General features: G+C 44.5%; 1 protein-coding gene across 1 annotated transcript in view; it reads right to left on the reverse strand.

Moving 5' to 3' along the window:
* Positions 1–24,019, reverse strand: part of NSMCE4A (NSE4 homolog A, SMC5-SMC6 complex component) — a 56,974-nt gene extending 32,955 nt beyond the window's left edge. The window contains exons 1-3 of the mRNA XM_033942512.1: positions 23,854–24,019; positions 16,626–16,706; positions 5,469–5,599 (exon numbers count right to left, since the gene is read on the reverse strand). Of these exons, the coding sequence (XP_033798403.1) occupies positions 5,469–5,599; positions 16,626–16,706; positions 23,854–23,995 (354 nt within the window). The 5' untranslated portion in view covers positions 23,996–24,019. The remainder of the gene's footprint in view (positions 1–5,468; positions 5,600–16,625; positions 16,707–23,853) is intronic.
* Positions 24,020–26,246: the final 2,227 nt, after the last annotated feature.

Genomic DNA, 26,246 nt, shown 5'->3' on the forward strand with positions numbered 1-26,246 from the left:
GCAACAGGTGATTAAAGCTTCCATAGATCCTATTATCATTTCTGATCATGCGGGAGTATGGATAGAATTACAATTAGATCAATTAGAGAATGGTAGACCTCTTTGGAGATTTGATAATGCATTGCTTGTGGATGACAAATTTTTGGAAAATTTTAAAACACAAATTAACGATTTCTTTCAAATAAATTTAGTGGAGGATACATCTATAGAGAATGTATGGGATGCATTTAAAGTAACTATGAGGGGTAATATTATATCATATTCAGCTTTTATTAGGAAACAGATTAAAATAAAATATATAGAATTAGAAAAAGAAATAAAAATATTAGAAGCTAAATTGGTAAATAAATGGGAATATGAAGTTTTGCAAGCTCTTTTGAAAGCAAAAGGTAAATATAATGAATTAACTTCAAAAATGATAAGAAGAGATTTGTTTTCCAAGCAAACAATGTATTATGGAAATTCTAATAAGGCGGGGAGATTATTGGCAAATTATCTTAAAGCAAAAAAAAGAAGAACCAATATTAATGGAATAAAAGATGATAATGGTATAATAACAAATCAAACAAATATAATATTAAAACAATTTTTAAAATTTTATAAGGACCTGTATTCTTCCGAGCCTTATTTGGAGAGACAAAAAGATGGAAAAAATTTTTTAGATTTAATTAATGGACCTAAGGTTCCTGATCATATAAAACGGAGTTTAGATGAACCTATATCATTAAAAGAATTAGAAACAGCATTGAGATCTCTTAGAGTTGGATCCGCTCCAGGTGGTGATGGTTATACAGTAGAATTTTATAAAACATTTCAAAATATCCTTTCCCCACATTTACTAAATTTATATCAGACACAACTTATAAAAGGTAATATTAAAGGTACTATGGCTGAATCAATAATAATTGTTTTGCCTAAGCCAAATAAAGATCCTACTTTGGTTTCAAACTACAGGCCTATATCTTTGATAAATGTTGATAATAAACTTTTGGCGAAAATTTTGGCTTTAAGATTAGCCAAAGCTCTCCCACATATTATAGATATGCATCAAACGGGTTTCGTTGCTAAAAGACATTCCTCTAATAACTCTAGACTATTGTTTCACATGTTAAACTTATCAAAAAAAATGGACGAACCGGCTTTTACAGTTTCATTAGATGCTGAAAAAGCATTTGATAGGGTAGAATGGAATTTTATCTATCAGGCTTTAGAATGGTTTGGTATAGGTTCTGGATTTATACAAATGGTAAAAACATTGTATAGCTTCCCGATTGCAAGACTAAATATTAATAATAAGATATCTGATGGTTTTCAATTGCAGAGGGGAGTTAGACAAGGTTGTCCTTTATCTCCTTTGTTATTTGATGTTGTATTAGAACCCTTATTGTTAGCAATACAGCAAACGAGGGAGATACAAGGTATTCCATATTCAGATATGGAATATAAAATTTCGGCTTATGCTGACGATATTTTACTTTATTTGAGAAATCCAGAGTCTACCTTATCTTCTTTATTGGAATTAATTGATAAGTTTGGCAAATTTTCAGGTTATAAAATTAATTGGAATAAATCTGAAATTATACCCTTGAATATTCATTGTGTAAAAGGATTATTTGATACTTTTCCATTCATATGGAAAGAAGAAGGATTTAAATATCTTGGCATTCAAGTTAAAAATACAATTGAAGATACTGTAAAAGAGAATGAAAAATATGTATTAAAAAAAGTTACGGAGCTATGTGAACAATGGAACCCATTACATATTTCTTGGTGGGGAAGAGTTCAAACTATTAAAATGATGATGTTACCTGTAGTTTGCTACCAAATGAGTATGATACCTATTTATTTTCAGGGGTCCTTTTATAAAAAGCTTAATAGCATTTTAACAAAATTTCTTTGGCTTGGTAAAACACCTAGAATAGCTTTAGTAACTTTACAAAAATCAATTAAGGAGGGAGGGGTAAATTTTCCAAATTTCTATAGGTACCATCAAGCCTATATTTTACGTCAGGGTATGTATTGGATCCTCCCAGAACTTATGGATAATGCACCGGATTGGTTATATTTAGAATGGCGTCTTATGTTTCCCCTAAATTTAGTTCATCTGCCAAGTATTAACATACCTAGAAGATACAGAGAAAATAAAATATTAATGGATACTTGGAAAACGTTGAGGTTTATTGATAAATTAACACCTATCCCAATAAACAAATCAACTAATCAATCTATATGGATAAACTCCAAGATCAAAATTGGCGGAGCTCAAATCCTTTGGAAGAACTAGATTATTGCAGGCATTAGATCTCTAGACGATGTTATTTCAGAAGGTAAACTGCTGGATTTTTCACAATTGCAACATAGATTTGATCTTAATAAAACACAAAGTTTTAAATGGTTGCAATTGAAGCAGGCCATTCAGGTTGGGTTCCCTGAATGGAAAACATTAAATAATCAATATAGTTTAAAGTTCTTATGTTTTCAAGCAGACTTCCTAGGACATCAAGCCGCATTGTGGTATAAATTAATATCTGGATATTTGAATAAAAAACCAAAAAATGGTCTAAGAGATATTTGGAGCATTGAGATTAAGCATCAAATTAATGCATCTCAATGGCCACTAATTTGGTCTTGGAGAATGAGATGTACAGTGTCAGCATCTATGAGACAAACTTGGTTCTTTTTATTACATAGAGCTTTTTGGACCCCCACACGTTTGCAAAAATTAGACAGTTCTAAGTCTAGTAAATGCTGGCACTGTAATCTGGAACCAGGGACATTAGATCACTTACTATATCATTGTCCCTACATTAAAACTTTTTGGAATTCAATTTGGCCACAAATTAACAAATTAATGGAAAATCATATAGCAATATCATATGATACGGTATTATTTGGAATGATGATGAGAAAAAATAGTCAAATTTCACCAGAAAATAACAAGCTTTTATTAATAATGACAGGGGTTGCCATTCAACATATAACCAATAATTGGAAGAATTATAATAACCTAAATTATACATTTTGGTGGAATACAATATGTCACATATTTAAAATGGAAAGAACAATAGCAATACAAAGAGGGACATATACTAAATTCATAAAAATATGGGGGCCATTGACAAAATACTGTAATGAATAAATATTAAGATTTCTCTTCTTCTTTTCTTCTTTTAAGTATCTTTTTTATGACGCACATAGAGGGGGGGTAATGAAAATAATATTTACATAATATGTTATAATATGTTATACAATATGTATGAATGAAAAATAATAAAAGGGTGGGAGGAGGGAGAGGGGATATAAATATATTTAGAATATGATGTATAAGATATAAAAATGATATTGTGTATTTATCAATTGTAATTTAATATTTTGTACATTTTATGTAAAATTTGAAAATTACAAATATTATATTAAAGTAATAAAAGGGTGGGGGGAGGGAGAGGGGGAAAATCAAATTTAGATATATAATGTATTAGATATAAAAGTGATACTATGTATTTATCAATTGTATTTTAATATTTTGTACACTTTATGTAAAATTTGAAAATAAAAAATAATGGGAAAAAAAAAAAAAAGAACTGCTGAACCCTGAAATTGTGATTGCTTGTCCCAATCATTCCCAACCCTAAAAGGTATCAAATATAAGAGGTATCGTTGCAATTTTTTTAACTTCCTACTGAGATTCACGCTATGTTCAGCAAAGACAGTATCTGAAAACATGGCTTTTTCAGAAATCTTTGCGAGGCGATTAACACAGTTTGGGTTCCACTTTGAAGGCCTACTCTGCCTAATGAAAACGCCATTTAGAACTTACTGTCTATGATAATGTTAAAGTCTCGTCGTCGTAGTAGTCTCTGTAAAGGTTGTAATCTGTTTTTTACCAAGTAGTGTACAGCACTGTTCTTCAACTGCCGGTCCACGAACCGATGCCGGTCCGCAGAAAATTTCTGCCAGTCTGTGCAGGGCCGGCAAGATTAAAGTGATCATAGGTCTGTTTTCAGACCTCCTGTCCCATCCCGAAGCTGTGCTCGGGGACAACGGGACAGGCGCTCATTTCTTGGCCCTCCCTCCTTCCTTTCCCCGGGTCCCCTTCTCTTACCGCCCTGCCGCTGCTGCTAAAGCCGACAAGAAGTCTTCTTTCCGACGTCAATTCTGACGTCGGAGAGGACGTTCTGAGCCAGCCAATCGCTGCATGGCTGGCCCAGAACGTCCTCTCCGATGTCAGAATTGACGTCGGAAAGAAGACTTCCTGTCGACTTTAGCAGCAGCAGGGTGGTAAGAGCAGGGTAAAGGAAGGAGGGAGGCTTTTCTTTTTTTTTTTGTGGGGCAGGGAGGGAAAGAGGTAGGCAGGCAGGCAGGCTGGCTTCAGGGGTGAGACAAAGTGTGGAAGGCAGTGAGAGGAACATAGGAAGGAGGCACTGGGGGCACTAAAAAGATATGAAGGAGGTACTGGGGGCACCAAAGACAGGAAGGGGCACTAAGAACATGAGAAGGAGTCACTGTGGGCACTAAAGATATGGGAAGGAGGCACTGGGGGCACTAAGGACATGGGAAGGAGGCACTGCCGGCACTAAAGACATGGGAAGGAGGCACTGGGGGCATTAAAGACATGGGAAAGAAGCACCGAGGACACTAAGGACATAGGAAGGAAAGAGGGAGGGAATAGAAAGGGACAATTCTTGGGCCTGAGTGCAGAAAGAAATGAAAGAAAGAATACACAGACAAAGGAAACGCAACCAGAGACTCATGAAATCACCAGACAGCAAAGGTAGGAAAAATGATTTTATTTCCAATTTAGTGACCAAAACATGTCAGTTTTGAGAATTTATATCTGCTGTCTATATTTTACACTATATTTGTCTATTTTTCTATAGTTACTGAGGTGACCGAGCTCGCGGAGATGGAGCAGAAATGGGGTTTTTAAATTTTAGTCCTAGTAGTTTGCCGGTCCACAAAATAATTCTTTAATTTCTGCCGGTCCACGGGTGTAAAAAGGTTGAAAAACACTGGTGTACAGTACATCAAGCTCTATGTAACGTAAGAACTACTTGTAACCCGCCTAGAACTCTGTTTTGCAATGATTTGGTGGTATATAAGACTGCATATAGCATAACTCATTAAAGGGATACTCTCCTGCACAGTCTCCCTCTGACTCAGGGATCTCAAAGTCCCTCCTTGTGGGCCGCAATCCAGTCGGGTTTTCAGGATTTCCCCAATGAATATACATTGAAAGCAGTGTATGCACATAGATCTCATGAAAACCCGACTGGATTGCAGCCCTCGAGGAGGGACTTTGAAACCCCTGCTCTGACTCAACACAATATTTAGCACAAGGGCTGACAGCTACACAACAGTATTTCCCAATGATTAGCAGGTTTCTTCGAATGAGACAAACAGAAAATCTGAACCAGCTGCGGGTCCAGCATGTTTCACCATTACAGGCAGATCAGCACTTCTGTACTTACTAAATCTTCTGCAAATGCTGTTGGATCAAAAACAATCATATCCGAGTGCAGCTGGTTGGCTTTTTCCTTTCCCAGATTAGATGCCAAGACCAGAAACTGAGCATCCAGGGCTGCCTCCCGGGCCCGGGACACTGTGGAGAAAAACCATTGCAGAAACATGAATCAGTGCGAAAGAGTACAGCTGTGCTCAAAGGAAAAGGGATAGAGGATGAGATTTGATATATCAAAGCGGTTTACATGTTATCTACAAGGACTTATTTTGTACCTGGGGCAGTAGTAGGCTATAGTGGCCCCCATGGCAGTGACCTTTATTTGCATGAAGAACATATCATCAAACTGGAAATAATTCTTCTCCAAAGCAAGATCTACAAGGTCAATGTAAAGTTGATCCTAGCTTGAGATAAAGAAAGAGACAGCAGATGACCCGGACCACTGTTATTGCGGATTGTTGGGCAATATTTGTATATAAAGCTTTTATATCAAGTGTTGCCAAAATTGCTCCCTCCAACAAATTTAACATGTCCGTGCTGTCTTAAATATATGATCTGGCTTTTTGACTTCCCTTTTCAAATAAAAGTCCATGAAGTCAGACAGCGGCTCCAAAATAGAACCGATGCCCTATACTATGGAGCGTTCAGGGGGATCCTCCAAACTCTTAGGGATCTTGGGTTCAAAATTTATTACTGGATGCATAAACTTATACTCCTCTGTGATATTTCTACTGTAGGATCAGAGGTCAACTTGGTATAATATTGGGTGTCACTCAATTGTTTCATAGCTACATAACCATCAGTGTCTATCACCAACCCCCCCCCCCACCCCCTTGTTAGCCGGTCTTATTACAATATTAGTATCCTTAGCCAGGGATCTAAGTACATTCCTTTGTTCAGATGACATATTGCATGTTACCTTCTGTTGGTCCCTTTCCAGTTTCTGAATGTCCTCTTCCACAAACCTCTGAAACACCTGAATATGTGGCAGTTATTATACCTACCACGATCAAATCAGTTCAGTCATTCAAAAATGCTTTAAAAACTCCATCTAATCCATTCTGTAACCTCTCTTCTAGAACCTTCTTCCATTCAAACTCTTATTCACTCTGATCATCTCACACATCAATTACTGTAACTCCCTCTTTTATGGGATTACTCAAAAAGAAATTCACCGGTTGCAGCTTATTCAAAATACAGCTGTCAAAATATGATCATGTCACCCCACTTCTTCGTGAATCACACTGGCTAGCGGTCTCCCATCGCATCTTCTGCTCACATTCAAAATCGAGTTGACTCATTGTCAATCGTTTTTAGAGAAACAACTCATCCCCTATGCCTCCCCTCGAGATCCGCAGACCAGAACCTTTTAACCGTTCCATCAATCAAAGAACTTTTCTACCTTCGTAATCCCAACTTCTCCGCCCCTGCTCCTTCCCTCTGGAACGCTATGCCATCACACCTCCGTCTCAAAAACTCCCTTGACAAATTCAAGTCTAAACACAAGCTAGACATCCCCTTAGTTATTCATCAGCGCTTGCTAAGAACTGCTTTTAGGAAGCGACTTCCACTCCCTATTTGTTTTTTCCCTTCCCCCTCGTTCCTCCATTTTAATTTTAACCTCGATGTATTTATGAAACCTTCCCTCCCTTGTTACCTTTTGTATCAACTCCCTCATCACCCAATCATCATCGTTGTCTAGTTTTCTTCCCCCCCCCCCCCATTTTTTTAAAGTGTTAAATTTAGCTCTGTAAACCAACCGCATAGTTGTTGATGGCCAGTCTATCAAATTATAAATAAACTTGGCCATCCGTGAAGCCCCCACAAACAATCTCGCAGAATTCATCAAAACTTGCGATGCCCTACTTTTCATTTTCACTACCCCCAAATAAAGCGCATTACAATAATCTAACCTTCCTAATATTAATGCTTGCACCACCGTACGAAAATACAAAAAAGTATTTTCTCAAGTAGAAACACAAAGCATAAAATACTCAAATAGGAAGCCAGCACCCGAAGCAATCCTAAACAAGGCTAAATCAAAGCCACATTACACCTTCTAAACAAGACGCTCTCTGGCACAATGTAGGAGCTGAGCGAAAGATTTCTGTACTTTACCATGTTAGAATTTCATCTGCTCTTTCTGGGACTGTTTCTATCTGGTCAGTGCCAGAGAGTAGCCTAGAGGCTAGAGTGCCAAGCAAAGAAGCAGCCAAGCCAGGTTCAAATCCTGCTCTTAGTTCTTGGGCAAGTCACTTAACCCTCAATCACCTCATTAGTAAGCTGCAGTAAGATGTGGCCTTAGGACACCCTTATATGGGGCTTTCCCCCCATGCTAAGGCCTTTTGTACAACAGCCATAAAATGATCAAGTGCCAAGTGTGTGGCCATTAAAAAAATGACCCTATGTGCACTTTGGAGGTGGTAAGGGCTTACGTGCTATCCGCGCTCTAGCCACTTAGTGGGAGGTAATAGAACTGCGCTAAATGGTTAACAAGAACGCCCACTTGCGCTCCCTGATATGCCTTTGAATAAGGACCAGGCTTGCTCCACAGTCTGTGCTTTCTTGGTGCTGTTTCTGAGTTTCTTCCTCACCATTTGTCTCATGGCATCATAGTTCCCTTTCTTGAAGTTAAACATTGTTGCATTGGTTCTCTTCCCCTTTGGTAATCCTATTTCCACTTTGAACCGGATCATGTTGTGGTCACTGGTTCCTAATGGTCCCACTACTTCCACTCCCTTTGCGGGTCCTTTCAGCCCATATGTCTACAGTCTCCACACAGACGAAAGGAATGGATCAGCCAGCTGAAAGCCTTTTGCTAGAGCTGAGGAGCCTGAGAGAGGAGGTTCAGCGCTTAAGATGTATCCGAGATGACGAGACCTTCATCGACGGAGTCATCCAGGAGCTGTCTCAGATCGCCGAACAGGAACCTGACAAGACCATCCTAGAGACACCCAAAGCATCCAAACCTGCAAACTTGAGACCAACCGTCGGAATACAGGAAGTGGCTGGGGACGCTGATTCCTGGCAGCTGGTGACTTCCTCCACAGGAAAACGCAGAAGACCTTATTCTGTCTCTTTCTCTCACATACAGGGCGGTTCTACATCGACACCACAAATCACCCTGAGGAACAGATACCAGCTGCTACAGGAAGGTCCTGACAACGAGGAACAAGAAGTTGTTCAGCAGACGGTTCCAGTTCCGGAGCCAACAGATCGGCCCACCTCTAAGAAGCGCAGAGTGGTGGTCATCGGGGATTCGCTGCAGAGGGGCACCAAGGGTCCAATTTGTAGATCAGACCTGCAATCAAGAGAGGTCTGCTGTTTGCCAGGGGCCAGGATCCGGGATGTAACCGCTTGCCTCGACAGACTCATCAAGCCCCGTGACCACGTCCCCATGATTCTCATCCACGTCGGAACCAACGACACCGCCAGGAGCACCCCGGAGAGCATACCTGAAGACTTCAGAGCCCTGGGTGAGAAGCTGAGGAGGATGGATGCGCAGGTGGTCTTCTCCTCAATCCTCCCAGTAAGGGGCAAGGGCAGTACCAGGGAGGATTGCATCCAGAGGGCAAACGACTGGCTGCAGGGATGGTGCAAGGAGATGAACTTTGGGTTCTTGCACAATGGAGAGGCATTGCAAGGACTACAGGGACCAGACGGGTTACACCTAACCAGAAGAGGGAAGAACGTCCTTGGACACTATCTAGCCCGCCTACTACACAGGGCTTTAAATTAGGTAAGTTGGGGGAGGGTACGGGCACAAACAATCTACCTGGCGAGCTAAGCTGCCAATACTTTTTTCAGACTAAGGTAAGTAAACACCGATCTTGGTCAGGGGAGTATACACACTTTCGAGTCTGGGGTTGGCTCACATTGTAATTCTGGGTCTAAGGGGAGTACACATTGTAATTCTGGGTCTAAGGGGAGTACACATTGTAATTCTGGGTCTAGGGGGAGTACACATTGTAATTCTGGGTCCAGCGAGAGAACACACATTGCAAATTGTACTAAAGGAGTTCAAGTAGCCCAAGCGGGAATACCCCCACAGGGTACACACATTTCCGAGTCTGGGATAGGAACACACTGTAGTTCTGGGTCTAGGGAGTCCGGGATAGGTGCACATTGTAACTCTGGGTCTAGGGAAAGTACAAAACATGCGAATAATGCTAAAGGTGTCCAAGTAGCTCAAGCGGGAACATCCCCACTGAGACGTAACAAACATACAACATGGAGGGCTATGTACGTAAACGCTTACAGTCTGGGAAACAAGATCCTGGAATTAGAAACAGAAATGAGGAATGCCGACCTGGATGAGGTGGCGATATCTAAGACCTGGCTCACGGATTCCCACGGGTGGGACATGGTCATACCGGGTTACAACTTGCTTCGCCGGGACAGGGAGGGCAAAATGGGAGGAGGTGTAGCATTATATACTAAAGATGACATTAAGGTCACCAGAATCACAGATATCCACTACACTGGGGAATCCCTTTGGGTAAATTTGGCCAGAGGGAAGGACAAATGCCTGTATCTTGGCATAATATACAGACCCCCAAGACAACAGGATGACCTAGATATGGAATTAATCGGAGATATAGAGAATATCACCTTGCGTGGGGACACAGTATTGTTAGGTGACTTCAACATGCCTGATGTGGATTGGGACATGCTTTCCTCTGCTTCCGGCAGCAGCAGGAGGCTATTAAACTCTATGAAGGGAGCAAGACTCAGGCAACTGGTGTTGGAACCAACAAGGGATCAGGCAATACTGGACCTGATACTTACCAATGGAGAAAGTGTCACAGAGGTCTCGGTGGGCGACACATTGGCCTCCAGTGACCACAACATGGTATGGTTCAATCTCAGGAAAGGTTTCACTAAATCTACCACACTGACCAAGGTCCTCAAATTCAAGGACACAAACTTCAAAGAAATGGGAGACTTCGTTCACCAGGCGCTACAAAGCCAAGCAGAAACTGATAACGTGGAAGAAATGTGGTTGACTTTGAAAGCCACCATACAAGAAGCAACAAACCGCTATGTTAAATCAGTAAGTAAACGGCGAAGGAACAATAAGCCACAGTGGTTCTCTGCGGAGATTTCGGACCTCATCAAGGAGAAGAAAAAAGCATTCATCTCTTACAAACAATCAGGGAAACAGGACTCTAGGGAAGTCTATCTGGCCAAGTCAAAAGCCGTCAAAACAGCAGTTAAGGAGGCCAAATTCCATATGGAGGAGTCTCTAGCGAAGAACATCCAGAAAGGAGATAAATCCTTCTTCAGGTATATCAGTGACAGAAATAAGAACCCAGGTGGGATAGTACGTCTTAGGAAACCAGACGGAGACTATGTAGAAGCGGACTCGGAAAAAGCCCAACTGTTAAATGAATACTTCTGCTCAGTCTTCACCCGCGAGGCGCCAGGACTCGGCCCTCAGCTACAGACAAGGGTTGACGCAGATGACCCGTTTAGTAATTTCGAGTTTACACCCAGCGGTGTCTACTGCGAGCTGTCAAAGCTTAAGGTTAACAAGGCAATGGGGCCTGACAACCTACACCCCAGGGTGCTCAGGGAGTTGTGTGATGTCTTGGCGGAACCGCTATCCGCACTCTTCAATCTCTCCCTTAGTACGGGTAATGTCCCGTTGGACTGGAAGACGGCTAACGTCATTCCACTCCACAAGAAAGGCTCCAAGATGGAGACAGCAAACTACAGACCGGTGAGTCTCACATCAATAGTGTGCAAACTAATGGAAACTCTAATCAAACGCCAATTGGATACGATCCTGAACAAGGAGATTCTAAGGGATCCCCGTCAACATGGATTTACTAAGGGGAGATCCTGCCAATCCAACCTGATCAGCTTCTTGGACTGGGTGATGAGGAAGCTGGATGTTGGGGAGTCCCTGGACATCGTATACTTGGACTTCAGTAAAGCATTCGATAGTGTACCACACCGCAGGTTGCTGAGCAAGATGAGTTCTATAGGATTGGGCGACACATTAGAAACATAGAAACATAGAAATAGACGGCAGATAAGGGCCCACGGCCCATCTAGTCTGCCCACCTTAATGTCCCTCCCCTACCTTTGCCCTGTGAAGAGATCCCATGTGCCGATCCCATTTGGCCTTAAAATCAGGCACGCTGCTGGCCTCAATCACCTGTAGTGGAAGACTATTCCAGCGATCAACCACTCTTTCAGTGAAAAAGAATTTCCTGGTGTCACCTCGTTGACGAAATGGGTTGGGAACTGGCTTGGAGGTAGGCTTCAGAGGGTAGTGGTGAACGGCACCCCTTCCGAAATGACGGAGGTAATCAGTGGAGTGCCGCAGGGCTCGGTCCTGGGCCCGATCCTATTCAACATCTTTATAAGAGACTTGGCAGAAGGGCTGCGAGGTAAAATAACATTATTCGCCGATGACGCCAAACTAAGCAATGTAGTGGGCAAAAGCACAACAGACATAAATTCAATGTCCGACAACATGATGCACGACCTACTCCTACTGGAGCGCTGGTATAGGTCCTGGCAACTCAGCTTCAATGCCAAAAAATGCAAAGTCATGTACCTGGGCAGCCAAAATCCTTGCAAGACTTACACCCTTAATGGCGAGATCCTAACAAGAACTGAAGCAGAACGAGACTTAGGGGTGATCGTCAGTGAGAACATGAAGACTGCCAATCAAGTGGAGCAAGCTTCATCCAAGGCAAGGCAAATCATAGGTTGCAAACGCAGGAGTTTCGTCAGCCGTAAGCCTGAAGTCATTATGCCATTGTATAGATCCATGGTGAGGCTCCATCTGGAATACTGTGTGCAATTCTGGAGGCCGCATTACCGTAAGGATGTGCTGAGACTGGAGTCGGTCCAGAGAATGGCCACCCGGATGGTCTCGGGACTCAAGGATCTCCCGTACGAGGAACGGCTGGATAAGTTGCAGCTGTACTCACTCGAGGAACGCAGAGAGAGGGGTGACATGATCGAGACATTCAAGTATCTCACAGGCCGCATCAAGTTGGAAGAAGATATCTTCTTTTTCAAGGGTCCCACGGCAACAAGGGGGCATCCGTGGAAAATCAGGGGCGGGAAACTGCACGGGGACACCAGGAAATTCTTTTTCACTGAAAGGGTGGTTGATCGCTGGAATAGTCTTCTACTTCAGGTTATTGAGGCCAGCAGCGTGCCTGATTTTAAGGCCAAATGGGATAGACACGTGGGATCTATTCACAGAGAAAGGTAGGGGAGGGTCATTGGGGTGGGCAGACTAGATGGGCCGTGGCCCTTATCTGCCGTCTATTTCTATGTTTCTATGTTGAGGATTAGATTCAGAATCGCTGACCCTCTCGTTGGTTCCTAGACAAGTTGTTCCATGAAGCAGTCCCGTACATGGTAAACGAGGCGCAAAACCAGATTTAGGAAAGGATGCAAAAAGAATCATACAAAAAACCCGGCATGGATAACCAATGAAGTAAAGAAAGTGATAGGAGACAAGAAAAAATCATTTCGGAAGTGGAAGAAGGACAAAACTGATGAAAATTGGAAAGAGCACAGGAAGCAACAAAAAGAATGTCATCGAGTGGTCAGAAAAGCAAAGAAAGAATACGAAGAGAGACTAGCCAAGGAAGCACAAAATTTTAAACCATTCTTCCGATATGTGAAAGGAAAGCAGCCGGCGAGGGAGGAGGTGGGGCCTCTGAATGAGGATGAGGGAGACAGGAAGGGAGTGGTGAAGGAGAAAAAAGAGGTGGCTGACAGACTAAACATGTTCTTTTCGTCGGTCTTTACAAGAGAAGACACATCCAATGTGCCGGAACTGGAAAAAATCTTCAAGGGGGATCAAGAGGGAAAATTGTCATGCATGGAGGTAAGCCTTGAAGACGTACTCAAGCAGATAGATAAGATTAAAAACTGACAAATCTCCGGGCCCAGACGGAATCCACCCGAGAATACTGAAAGAGCTCAGAGACGAAACAGCGGAGTTACTGCGGCAGATTTGTAATCTATCCTTAAGGAACAGGGGTAATCCCGGAGGACTGGAGGATAGCAAATGTTACACCTATCTTCAAAAAAGGATCGAGAGGTGACCCAAGAAACTACAGACCGGTGAGCTTAACCTCAATTCCGGGGAAGATGACCGAATCAAGGAAAGTATCAATGAGCATATAGAAAAAAATAATCTGATGAGAGCAAGCCAGCATGGTTTCTGTAAAAGAAGATCATGTCAAACGAACCTACTGCATTTCTTTGAGGGGATAAGCAAACTGGTCATCTGGATTTCCAAAAAGCCTTCGACAAGGTACCCCACGAGCGCCTACTAAAGAAGCTGTGGAGTCACGGGGTGGAAGGGGACGTGTACAGATGGATAAAAAAATTGGCTGGCGGACAGGAAGCAGAGGGTAGGAGTAAAGGGACCCTACTCTGACTGGAAAGGGGTCACGAGTGGTGTCCCACAGGGGTCAGTGCTGGGACCGCTGCTGTTCAATATATTCATTAATGACTTGGAAACAGGGACGAAGTGCGAAGTTATAAAATTCGCGGACGACACAAAACTCTCCAGTAGGGTCAGAACTATTGAGGAATGTAAAGAACTACAAAGGGACCTGAACAATCTGAGTGAGTGGGCAAAAAGATGGCAGATGAACTTCAATGTAGAGAAATGTAAAGTCTTGCACCCGATGTACGATGGGAGGGAGGTACTGAGGGAAGGCAACCTAGAAAAAGACTTGGGGGTATTGGTGAATAAAATGATGAAGCCGGCGGCACAATGCACAGCGGCCTCAAAGAAAGTGAACAGAATGTTGGGCATTATCAAAAAAGGTATCACTACCAGAACGAAGGAAGTTATTCTGCCGTTGTATCGAGCAATGGTGCGCCCGCATCTGGAGTACTGTGTCCAATACTGGTCGCCGTACCTTAAGAAGGATATGGCGATTCTTGAGAGGGTCCAGAGGAGAGCAACTAGGATGATAAAGGGAATGGAGAACCTTTCATATGCCGAGAGGTTAGACAAACTGGGGCTCTTTACCCTGGAAAAGCGGAGACTTAGAGGGGACATGAAGGAGACTTATAAAATCATGAAAGGCATAGAGAAGGTGGAGAGGGACAGATTCTTCAGACTAGCAGGGACATCAAAAACAAGAGGGCTTCAGAAAAACTGAAAGGAGACAGATTCAAAACGAATGCTAGGAAGTTCTTCTTCACTCAGAGGGTGGTGGACACCTGGAATGCGCTTCCAAGATAGGTGATAGGACAGAGGACAATATTGGGTTTCAAAAAGGGACTGGATGACTTCCTGAAGGAGAAAGGGATTGCAGAGTATAGATAGAGGGTTACTATACAGGTTATTTAATGATTAGGGTATAAACAATTTAGGCGGTGGAGAACTTACAGGTCATGGACCTGGGGGGCCGCTGCGGAAGTGGACTGCTGGGCACGATGGACCCCTGGTCTGACCCGGCAGAGGCAATGCTTATGTTTTATTATACCCCTCCAAAACATTATTTACATGCATTTTAAGCTGCATTAGTTGTATGGTAGGGCCAAATGCAGCTTAGGAAAAGGACTTAGTTTGTAAGTCCTCTGGGGTAAAGGACAGACCTAGTCATCTGACTATATACAATGCAGAGTGAGGGCTAAAAATAATTTGAAACAGAAACAAATTTAAATAAATCATCATCAAATTGGAGACTAAGAGAGGAAGAGTGGAGGAGAGGCCTAGCATTTAGCGTAACTGCCTCAGCATCCTGAGGTGGTGAGCTCAATTCCCACTTCATTGCCCCAGGTACAAAATAAGTATCCGTCTAAACAAATATGTAAACCGCTTTGATTCTGGTAAATTCTTAGGTATGACGTGACTGAGTAAAAGGAGGTGGACTTATAAGCAAGCAATTGAAGGATGTTTGGGAGGTGCTGGTTACGGGCCACCGCGCCATCCCCTTTTGCATATAGGCCATAAGAAATGCATTTGTCAGCTCTTCCTTGACAAATTTGCACTTTCATTTTCCCAGCAATATTTAAGGTATACAAGGTCATTTTCAAAGCACTGGCGTGTTTTGTGTGTCTAAGTGCCCCATATTGTCATGTTCCTCTGAAAATCTTGTATGCTTTTACAAAGAGCAGGCATAGGATTTATGGCAAAGGCTTGCTTTGAGCTTGGCATCATGTGTGCAAAGAATTAGAAACCAGATCTCAGATCATGTACGCTGGTTCCATTTATTTGGATTGGACTGTTTTCAGTTACAGCTCAAGGTGGCTTGAAGGTAATTCTCTGTCCACAAAGGGCTTACAAGTTTAGTCACAATTTCATATCCACCTTCTAAGCCATTATACTTTATGACAGCAAAGAAAAAGTAAAGAAAAAATCATTAAAATCATATCCAAAACAAGGCCAATGAACAGTGGTGAAGAGAGTTGCAAAGCAAAAGCATCTTGGAACAGAAAAGCTTTTGGTTGTTTCTTAAGATCCCTTTCAACATACCATATACCCAACTGTTCAAAGCACATACAAGTCTGGTGATGCCGTAGTCATAGAAACATAGAAATAGACGGCAGATAAGGGCCACGGCCCATCTAGTCTGCCCACCCTAATGACCCTCCCCTACCTTTGCCTAGTGAATAGAGCCCACGTGTCGATCCCATTTGGTCTTAAAATCAGGCACGCTGCTGGCCTCAATCACCTGCAGTGGAAGATTATTCCAGCGATCAACCACCCTTTCAGTGAAAAAGAATTTCCTGGTGTCACCTCGTAGTTTCCCGCCTCTGATTTTCCACGGATGCCCTCTTGTTGCCGTGGGTCCCTTGAAAAAGAAGATATCTTCTTCCACTACGATGCGGCCCGTGAGATACTTGAACGTCTCGATCATGTCCCCCCTCTCTCTGCGCTCCTCAAGTGAGTATAGCTGCAGTTTGTCTAACCTTTCTTCGTACGGGAGATCTTTTTGTTTTCGTAGCCCATTTGGGAACATCACCAGGTGTTGACCTAGACACCCTCCCTGGCTTTCTCCCATGAGTTTCAAGTCTTAAATAAAATTTGGGGAGACAATAAAATGGAAAGATGAAGAAAGACAGGAGAAAGAAAATAGGAGAGAAATACAAAATGAGGATAGGAAAGAAAAGAGATAAATTACAAAGAGCATCAGTGCAAGAGAGTACATACGAGGTTATCTCTCACCTCCTCCAAAGAGTTTGTTGGCTTCTTCCAGCACTTCAGTAAGCCTGTTACTGCGAGAACTCAGCATGTCCTCTCGATTCTCTAAGGAAAACAAAATGCTAAGAGTTGGCAGATCTCAGAAATCACTCCCACAAACGAGCAGTGCAAAAGGGTAAAGGGTCATGGATTCAAACAGCAGTGCTAGTGGTACAGGCTCAGAGAAATAAGCCAGCAATGTGATGGTGGTATAGAAATGAAAGAAGAACATAACAGCTGCCATACTGGGACAGACCAAAGGTCCAACAAGCCTAGTACCCTGTTTTCAAGAGTGGCCAACCCAGATCCTAAAGACTAAAACAAATTTTATGCTCTTTATCCTAGAAGGATTTTCTCAAGCTATGGACTTCTCTTTTAGGAAATTATCCAAACCATTTTAAACCCTGCTAAGCTAACCACTTTCACCACATTCTTCAGCAACAATTTCCAGAGTTTAATTACACATTGAGTGAAGAAATATTTTCTCCACTTTGGTTTAAATCTACTACTTAATAGCTTCATTGCATTTACCCTAGTCCTAGAAAGAGTGAACAAGGAATTCACATCTACCCTTTCCACTCCACTCATTATTTTATAGATCTCTATCATATTACTACTACTTATCACTTATATAGTGATGAAAAGTGTACACAGCGCTGTATATTTTGACATTTATAGACGGTCCCTGCTCAGAAGAACTTACAATCTAACTTGGACATACAGACATGACATATAGGGTTGGAGATGCAGAACCCAAGGTGAGAGGAGTTAGGAGTTGAAGGCAGTCTCGAAGAGGTGGGCTTTAAATTGAGCCTTAAACACTGCCAGAAATGGAGCTCACCATAGGGACTCGGACAGCTTGTTCCAAGCATATGGCGCAGCAAGGCAGAAGGGACAAAGTCTGCAGTTGACAGTTCAAGAAACAGGCACAGATAGGAGGGACTTACCAGCTGAGCGAAGCTCACGGGAGTGGGGGGGAGAGAGAAAGAAGTGAAGAGAGATAGTGAAAGGCAGCTGAGTGAGTTTGAATTGGGAAGCCAATGAAGTGACTTTAGGAGGTGTAACGTGAGTAAAGCGGCTCTCCTGGAATATGAGACATGCAGCCGAATTCTGGATGGGCTGGAGGGGAGCAAGATGGCTAAGTGGAAGGCCTGAGAGTAGCGAGTTGCAGTAGTCTAAGCCAGTGGTTCCCAACCCTGTCCTGGAGGACCACCAGGCCAGTCGGGTTTTCAGGATAGCCCTAATGAATATGCATGAGAGAGATCTGCATATAACGGAGGTGCCAGGCATGCATATTCATTAGGGCTATCCTGAAAACCCGACTGGCCTGGGGGTCCTCCAGGACAGGGTTGGGAACCACTGGTCTAAGCGTGAGGTGATGAGGGTGTGGATAAGGGTTTTGGTGGTGTGCTCATAGGAAGAGTTGGATTTTGGCAGGAGAGAGAGAAGATGACCCCGAGATTACGAGCAGACAAAACAGGAAGGATGAGAGTGTTGTCCACAGAGATGGAGAGGGAAGATGAGCAGCTCTGCTTTAGCTCAGTTTTAGATGGTGGTGAGACATCCAGGCAGGCTGAGACTCTGGTCTAGGTTTCAGTAGAGATTTTGGCGCAGAGAGGTAGATCTGGGAGTCGTCAGCATAGAGGTGATACTGGAAGCCGTGGAAGGAGATCAGCACTCCAAGTGAGCAAGTGTAGATTGAGAAAAGGAGTGTTCCCAGGACCAAGTCGATAGTGGGAAGACTGTGGAGGAGGAACCACCGTTGCATACACTGAAGGTGTGATGGGAGAGGAGAGGAGCCCTAGCCACTTTAGCCTTTCCTTTCTTGAGATATAGTGACCAGAACTGCACACAGTATTCGAGGACATTAGAACATTCTCAACTCATTCCAAACATTCTATTTGCTTTCTTCGCCACCGCTGCACCCTCAGATCCTTTTCCTGGGTAGACTCCTAACATGGAACCCTGAATCAGTGGTGTAGGAAGGGTAAGGCTCCCCTGGTGCGCTTGCTCCTTCCCCGTACCTTTTTAACTTTGGCACGAGCAGCCACCAACTCAGAGCCCGCATCGGCTTCAGCGCTCTCTCCGACGTCACTTCCTGGGTACAGGTCCCAAAAGTGACATCAGAGAGAGCGCCAAAGCCAACGTGAACGGCAAGCTATGGGGAAAGGGAAGGGGCGCATTTGTGGCAGGGAGAGGAGTGGGAAAGGGGGCCGAGAGGAGGAGTGCTGCCTGAATCACATAGCTATAGTTCAGGTTTCTTTTTCCCACATGCATCACTTTGCATTTGCTCACATTAAACGTTATCTGCCAGTTTGACGCTCAGTCTCCCATTTAACAACTTTCTGTCATCAGCAAATTGAATGATCTCACTAGTTTTTCCCATCTCTAGGTCATTGATAAATATGTGAAAAAGCAGCGGTCCCAGCACAGACCCCTGAGGAACCCCAAAAATATACAGGAAAAAAGAGATAGCAATAAGTTTAAGTTACTGAAGAGAGGTATTGCAGGGGTTGAGAATATTGACCATTTAAATCCACTCTCTGTTTTCTTTCAACCAGTTCTTCATCCATAAAAGGACATTACCTCCTATCACATGACTTTCTTATTTCCTCAGAAGTCTTTCATGAGATACTTTATCAAATGCCTTTTGAAAATCCAAATACACGATATCAACCGGTTCACCTTTATCCACATGGAAAACATGAAAAAGGATCTGCAAAAGTTAGAGGAATGGTCTAATGCCTGGCAACTAAAATTCAATGCAAAGAAATGCAGAGTAATGCATTTGGGGATTAATAATAGGAAGGAACCGTATATGCTGGGAGGAGAGAAGCTGATATGCACGGACGGGGAGAGGGACCTTGGGGTGATAGTGTCCGAAGATCTAAAGGCGAAAAAACAGTGTGACAAGGCAGTGGCTGCTGCCAGAAGGATGCTGGGCTGTATAAAGAGAGGCGTAGTCAGTAGAAGGAAGAAGGTGTTGATGCCCCTATAAGGCCCCACTTGGAGTATTGTGTTCAGTTTTGGAGACCGTATCTGGAGAAGGAAGTAAGAAGACTTGAAGCGGTCCAGAGGAAGGCGATGAAAATGATAGGAGGCTTGCGCCAGAAGTATGAGGAGAGACTGGAAGCCCTGAATATGTATACCCTAGAGCAGGGGTGCCCAATAGGTCGATCATGATCGACTGGTAGATCGCCAAGGCAAAGTGAGTCGATCGCGGAGCCCATTCTGGGCTCCGTGATCGACTCACTTTGTCTTGGCGATCTACCGGGCCGATCAGCCTTCCTCTCTCCAAAGTCAATTCTGCCGTCAAAGAGGAAGTTCTGGCCAGCCAATCACTGCCTGGCTGGGCCGGAACTTCCTCTCCGACGGCAGATCTGATGTCGGGGAGAGGAATGCTGGTCGGCCCGACGCAGGGAGAGCTTGGGGTGGCAGCGGCAGCTTTGGGGGTCTGTTATTGGATGGCGACGGCAGCTTGGGGTCCTGTTCCCTGATGGCAGCGGCAGTGGCTTGGGGGAGGGCAGGGAGAAAGAAAGAAAGAAAGAGGGCAGGCAGGGAGACAGAAGGAAAGAAGAGAAACAGAAAAAAAGAAAGAGGACATGAAGAGAGAAAGAAAGAAATGGCAGGGAGAGAGGAAGAAAAAGTTGGGGGAGGGAATGAGGTCTGGAGGAGAGGAAGCATACAGGTTGAAAGAAGGGAAGAAAGATTGGATGCACAGTCAGAAGAAGAAAGTGCAACCAGAGACTCATGAAATCACCAGACAAGGTAGGAAAAATTATTTTATTTTAAATTTAGTGATCAAAATGTGTCTGAATTTATATCTGCTGTCTATATTTTGCACTATGGCTCCCTTTTACTAAACCGCAATAGAGGTTTTTAGCGCAGGAAGCCTATGAGCGTCGAGAGCAACGCTGGGCATTCAGTGCAGCTCCCTATGCTAAAAACTGCTATCGTGGTTTAGTAAAAAGGGAGGGGGGTATTTGTCTATTTTTGTATGGTTGTTACTGAGGTAACAGTGCATAGAGTCATCTGCTTTGACCTCTTTGAAAAAATTCCGGAATAGGAATGATAATTAACATTTTCTATGCATACAGTGTGCTTTGTGTTTTTTTTTTAAATTTTATTATGGGTAGATCATTTTGACTTGGTCATTTTAAAAGTAGCTCGCAAGCCCAAAAAGTGTAGGCACCCCTGTCCTAGAGGAAAGGACAGGGGAGATATGATTCAGACGTTCAAATACTTGAAGGGTATTAACGTAGAACAAAATCTTTTCCAGAGAAAGGAAAATGGTAAAACCAGAGGACATAATTTGAGGTTGAGGGGTGGTAGATTCAAAGGCAATGTTAGGAAATTCTACTTTACGGAGAGGATGGTGGATGCCTGGAATGCGCTCCCGAGAGAGATGGTGGAGAGGAAAACGGTGACGGAGTTCAAAGATGTGTGGGATGAACACAGAGGACTTAGAATCAGAAAATAATATTAAATATTGAACTAAGGCCAGTACTGGGCAGACTTGCACGGTCTGTGTCTGTCTGTATATGGCCGTTTGGGAGAGGATGGGCTGGGGAGGGCTTCAATGGCTGGGAGGGTGTCGATGGGCTGGAGTCGTTTTTGACGGAGATTTTGGCAGTTGGAACCCAAACACAGTACCGGGTAGAGCTCTGGATTCTTGCCCAGAAATAGCTAAAATTTAAAAAATTTAAATTGAATCAGGTTGGGCAAACTGGATGGACCATTCAGGTCTTTATCTGCCGTCATCTACTATGTTATGTAACCTTTTTAGTCTTTCCTCATACGAGAGGAGTTCAATTCCCTTTATCATCTTGGTCACTCTTCTTTGAACCTTTTCTAGCGCCGCTATATCTTTCTTGAGATAAGGAGACCAGAATTGAATGCAAACTCCAGATGAGGTCACACCATGGAGCGATACAGGGGCATTATAATATTCTTAGTCTTGTTAACCATCCCTTTTTTAATAATTTTTAGCATCTTGTTTGCTTTTTTGGCTGCCACTGCACATTGGGCAGTGGCATCATATTATCTACAATGCCACATCATATTGTCTACAATGCCACCCAGGTCATTTTCTTGGGTGCTAAACCCCAAGGTGGACCCTAGCATCCGGTAACTGTGATTTGGGTTCTTCTTCCCAATCTACGTCACTTTGCATCTGCCACTTGGACGCCCAGTCTTCCAGTTTCCTAAGGTCTGCCTGCAATTTAGTGTCACCTGCAAATTTAGAATTACAGCAAAACAGAAATAATATAGTAACATAGTAAATGATGGCAGATAAAGCACTGCACGGTCCATCCAGTTTGCCCAGCAGTCTCGCACTCGTCTAGTAATTATTCATTTCACTTGCTAAGTTCCTCTATAACAGGGGTACCCAAAAGGTCGTTCGTGATCAACCAGTAGATCATGAAGGCAATGTGAGTCGTTTGCAGAGCCCATCCCAGGCTCCGTGATAGACTCGTGCTGCCTTCCGTTCTACCTGCTTCCAGATCCTGTAAAGAGGACACTGAAGCGCCGGGCCAACCAACGTTCCTCACTCGACATCAATTCTGTGACAGTGATGGTGCAGCAGGGTCTGGTGTGGGCCCCAGTTGTTCTAGGCAATTGATATGTGGTAGGGATGGTGTGAGAAGTAGAGAATGACACGGTGACAAAATTCATCACCGTTCCCGTCCCCGTGGATAACCGCGGGAAATAATCCCATTTCATTTTTTAGTGTCTATTTCAGCCTCAGTCCTTCCACACCAGCATTCTTCAAAGCAAATCTTGCGGGTCAGTGGTTGTGGCCATTCATACTCTGATTCTTCCCTCTCTCCTTAAAGAATGATATGAAGATGGTTTACCGCGGTTATCTGCGGGGACGGGAACGGTGATGAATTTTGTCACCGTGTCATTCTCTGGTGGGAAGGTCCAGCATAGATCCTATAGTTGAATGAGATAACAGAAACACAAAAACAAGCTCTCTAAAACCCCTGAGCTTCCATGGAATTTCAGTGCTTGTTTCTCTGTTTCTGTTTTCTCATAGGATGAGTCCTGATGCAACTCATATTGGGTATCCAACTCTGGAGGCCCTTGGTGTTTTTTGTAGTCGGTTTGTCTGTTGTACTTTGAGTGATTTCTACATTCTCTTGCGGTAGGGATGATGGGACAAGCTTCACATGCTTCCTAGTGCTACTATAGAGACAGCAGGTCTAAGGAGGGAAGGGAGTGGGCTGTAGCTTATGTCCCGTCTCCCTCCTTCTTGTACAGTTGCCCAGAATGGCCCTGCCCCTCACAATCCCATCCACCAGTGTTGCCAGGTACACAGTTTTCTCACCCAATTGGTGAGCAGTGACTAAGAAGGATTAGGCAGTTGTGGGTTGTGGTTTTCTGGTCTGTTCTTTGGTTTTGATGGCATTTCCTTTGATGCTGGATGGATGGCCATTTTGCTGTTCTGCTGCGCTAAGATTTCCCTATATCTGTATTTCTCCAGAGCTAATTCTATGTCAGCTTTAACTGCACAGACTGCAGGATTGTCTAACGTCAGTCCTTGAGGGCAGCAATGCAGGTTCTCAGGATTTCCCCAATGAATTTGCATGAGCCGCTATTCTCACATTACTCCTCTCCTCATGTGACATCATTGGCTCCCCATCCATTTCTGAATACAGTTTGCTCTGAAGCCCCCCCTCTCGATTTCTCTCCTCACTTATTGCTCCCCCCCCCCCAATGATCTCCGCTCATTGGGCAAGCCCCTCTTATCTTCCACTGCCAACTGCGGACTCCGTCCCTTCTTTCTTGGGGCGCCGTATGCCTGGAACAGGCTGCCTGAATCAATACGTCATGCTCCGTCCCTGGCAGTGTTCAAATCCAAGCTAAAGGCCCACTTTTTGGAAACTGCTTTCAACTCTTAACTCCCACCTAGACCCACTATAATCTCCCCAACCCTGAAGTGTCCTGTCTAAATTAGATTGTAAGCTCTTCTGAGCAGGGACTGTCTACTGTGTGTGTGGCATTGGTTTGGGAACTTTCCCAATGGAGGAACTTGAGCTCTGCTGAGCAACGCCTAAGGAGGAGGCCCTGAGCTGGTGGTTCCCAGATTTTAGGCCCCGCCCCAGTGTGCGTGCGTCATCGGCGCGTTGCATCCGCGCATGCGCAGAAGCCCTCCCCACGGGGGCGGGGCCACGCGCACGAGCTCTTTGGCGCCGCAGCGGCCACTCACGCTGCACCGAGGTGATGAGCTCCCGGTACTGGTGGCGGATGTTCCTCCGCGACTCTTCGTTGCCTTCGGGGCCGCCGTAGCCGTCTTCGCCCGGCATCTCCTCTCCGTCCCCGCCGGCAGCCGCGACCGGAGGCTCGGCCATGACGAGCAATAACGGCAGCCGGAAGCGGCGTTTCGTCATGCGTTTCGAGCCTCGCTCTCACTCGGAGCCGATGCGCGCCAAGCCTCGTTCTGAAGCGCGTGCAGTTCTCTCTTCCTCCACTAGGCATTCGTCCAGGGCGGCAGCAGCTTCTTGGGGGTGGGGGTGCTTCAAAATGAGATCAGAGCAGGACCCAGAAAATGGGCCGAAATCATGTGGAAAGAAATTGATTTGGCAAAATGGAATCTTAAAAAAATGCTCTTTAAAACTGAAGCCAACCAGAACTTAAGAAAAAGGGAAAAGTCAGCGATTGCCTGAAAATCTTGGAAGATTCAGCACTGACCTTCTAAAAAGCCCCTCCCTGGCTCTGATCTCGCAAGACACAAAGTCCTGATTCCTTCACCCCCAATCCTAAGCATCTCCCAACAGACAGCAACTTAAAATGCTTGCATGCTGAAAGCCCCCTTCCTCCCATGCCTCCGAAGCCCCCCCAACCCCCACATGGAAGGGCTGGCGCTGCTGCCTCTGTGGCATCAAATCCACAAAAAAGTCCCCATTCCGTTTCTCTGTTGTGATTAGACTAAGCTCTACTGAGCAGGGACTGTCTCGAATGTTTAATGTACACCTAGCACATACTATTATGAGGTCCTCGGTATTATAAAGAATGATTCTTTATGGAAAACTTGTGCCTTAAGTGTCCAGCACTGGACACACGCACAAGCTGCACTGCCTCCAATTCTGGAACATTGCCCGCCTCACTGCTGTAACCGCAGGCAAGCGCTTTCCTGCATCTGTACGCGATTGTCCTCTCACGTATAGGAAAGCGCTTGCGTGAGGTTACAGCAGTGAGGCGGGCAATGTTACAGAATGCAACCGCCAGACACAAGTTTTCCATAAAGAATCATTCTTTATAATACACAGGGCCTCAAAATACGGTAGTTGATCCAAAATCTTGTCTCTTGCAGTTGATACTTTGATAATTTTTCACTCTCCGCATGTTGCGCTGCTTTCAGATGTGCTTCTGATAATCCTATATAATAAAAGGCTAACGCGCGCATGCGCACTCCTATTTGTGTGCTTCCATGATCAGTAGTTCCGTGGCCGCATGAGTGCGCATGCGCCTAGCTGTGACAGTACTAGGCAGTGGCACACCAAATAGGACCGTTCCCCTTTCGCAAACGGCGACCACCGAAGGAGTCCGCACCACCTGTCGTGGCCTCCCCCGAGGCCTCTCCAAAATGCAGCGCGGACACGATGCATGCCTCCGAAGCACAGGTACAGGCCGTGCCATTTCGACAGGCACGTGTAGGTCTGTCTCTGCAGCAGCTACAGCGCCGAAGTCAGCACCATGGCACGCCAGACATGTCCCTGCCTCCCCCGCCGCTGGGCTTGGACTCCTGGGGGTCGGCGGCGCGAGTCAATCACGGGATCCCGGTCGGTGCTGAGTCCCCGCCTCCCCACTTCCGCCCGACACGGCGCCACCAGAATCACGCGTCTTATAATCGTAGTTTGTAAACAAGCAAAAAAAAACTATTAACTTTCAACCGGACTAAATTCTCGGATATTCAGTAAACCGTGAGCAGGGTTGCCATGGAAACCTAGCGCCATAACAAAAATTATGCAGTCGCAAGGGTCAGTGATCGTGCTTTGCTCGGGGGGCCAGGGAGAAAGGCAGATAGAAGTGTTGGGGGAGAGGGAAAAGGGGCTGCTTTGTGGGGAGGGTGTGTTGGGGGGCAGACAGCAATCTTCGTTTGCTTGGGGGACCAGAGAGAGATAGGCAGGGGGCCAGGGAGAGAGACAGGGAAAAGTGGAGGGGGAGAGTGCTGCTTTGGGGGAGGGGTGTGCTGGGGGGCAGCCAGAAATCTTGGTTTGCTGGGGGGGGAGCAGAGAGAGATAGGCAGGGGGCCAGGGAGAGAAACAGAGAGAAAGAAGTGGAGAGAGAGAGGGAAAAGGGTCTGCTTTGGGGGGAGGGGTGTGCTGGGGGGCAGGCAGCAATTTTGGTTTGCTTGGGGGTGCCAGAGAGAGATAGGCAAGGTGCCAGGTAGAAAGACAGACAGAAATAAAGACAGATAGACAAATCTATTCTAGCACCCGTTAATGTAACGGGCTTAAAGACTAGTTTAAAATAATCCACATTTTGGATTTGTAGGTACATTTCTTTAATAAGACATTAATTATTTTTTCTGTGGCCCTACAAATCCAAAATGTGGCCCTGCAAAAGGTTTGAGTCTAGCAGCACAAAATTTTATGTATG

This window comes from Geotrypetes seraphini, chromosome 4, assembly GCF_902459505.1.
Source record: "Geotrypetes seraphini chromosome 4, aGeoSer1.1, whole genome shotgun sequence".
NCBI classification, from domain to species: Eukaryota; Metazoa; Chordata; class Amphibia; order Gymnophiona; family Dermophiidae; genus Geotrypetes; species Geotrypetes seraphini.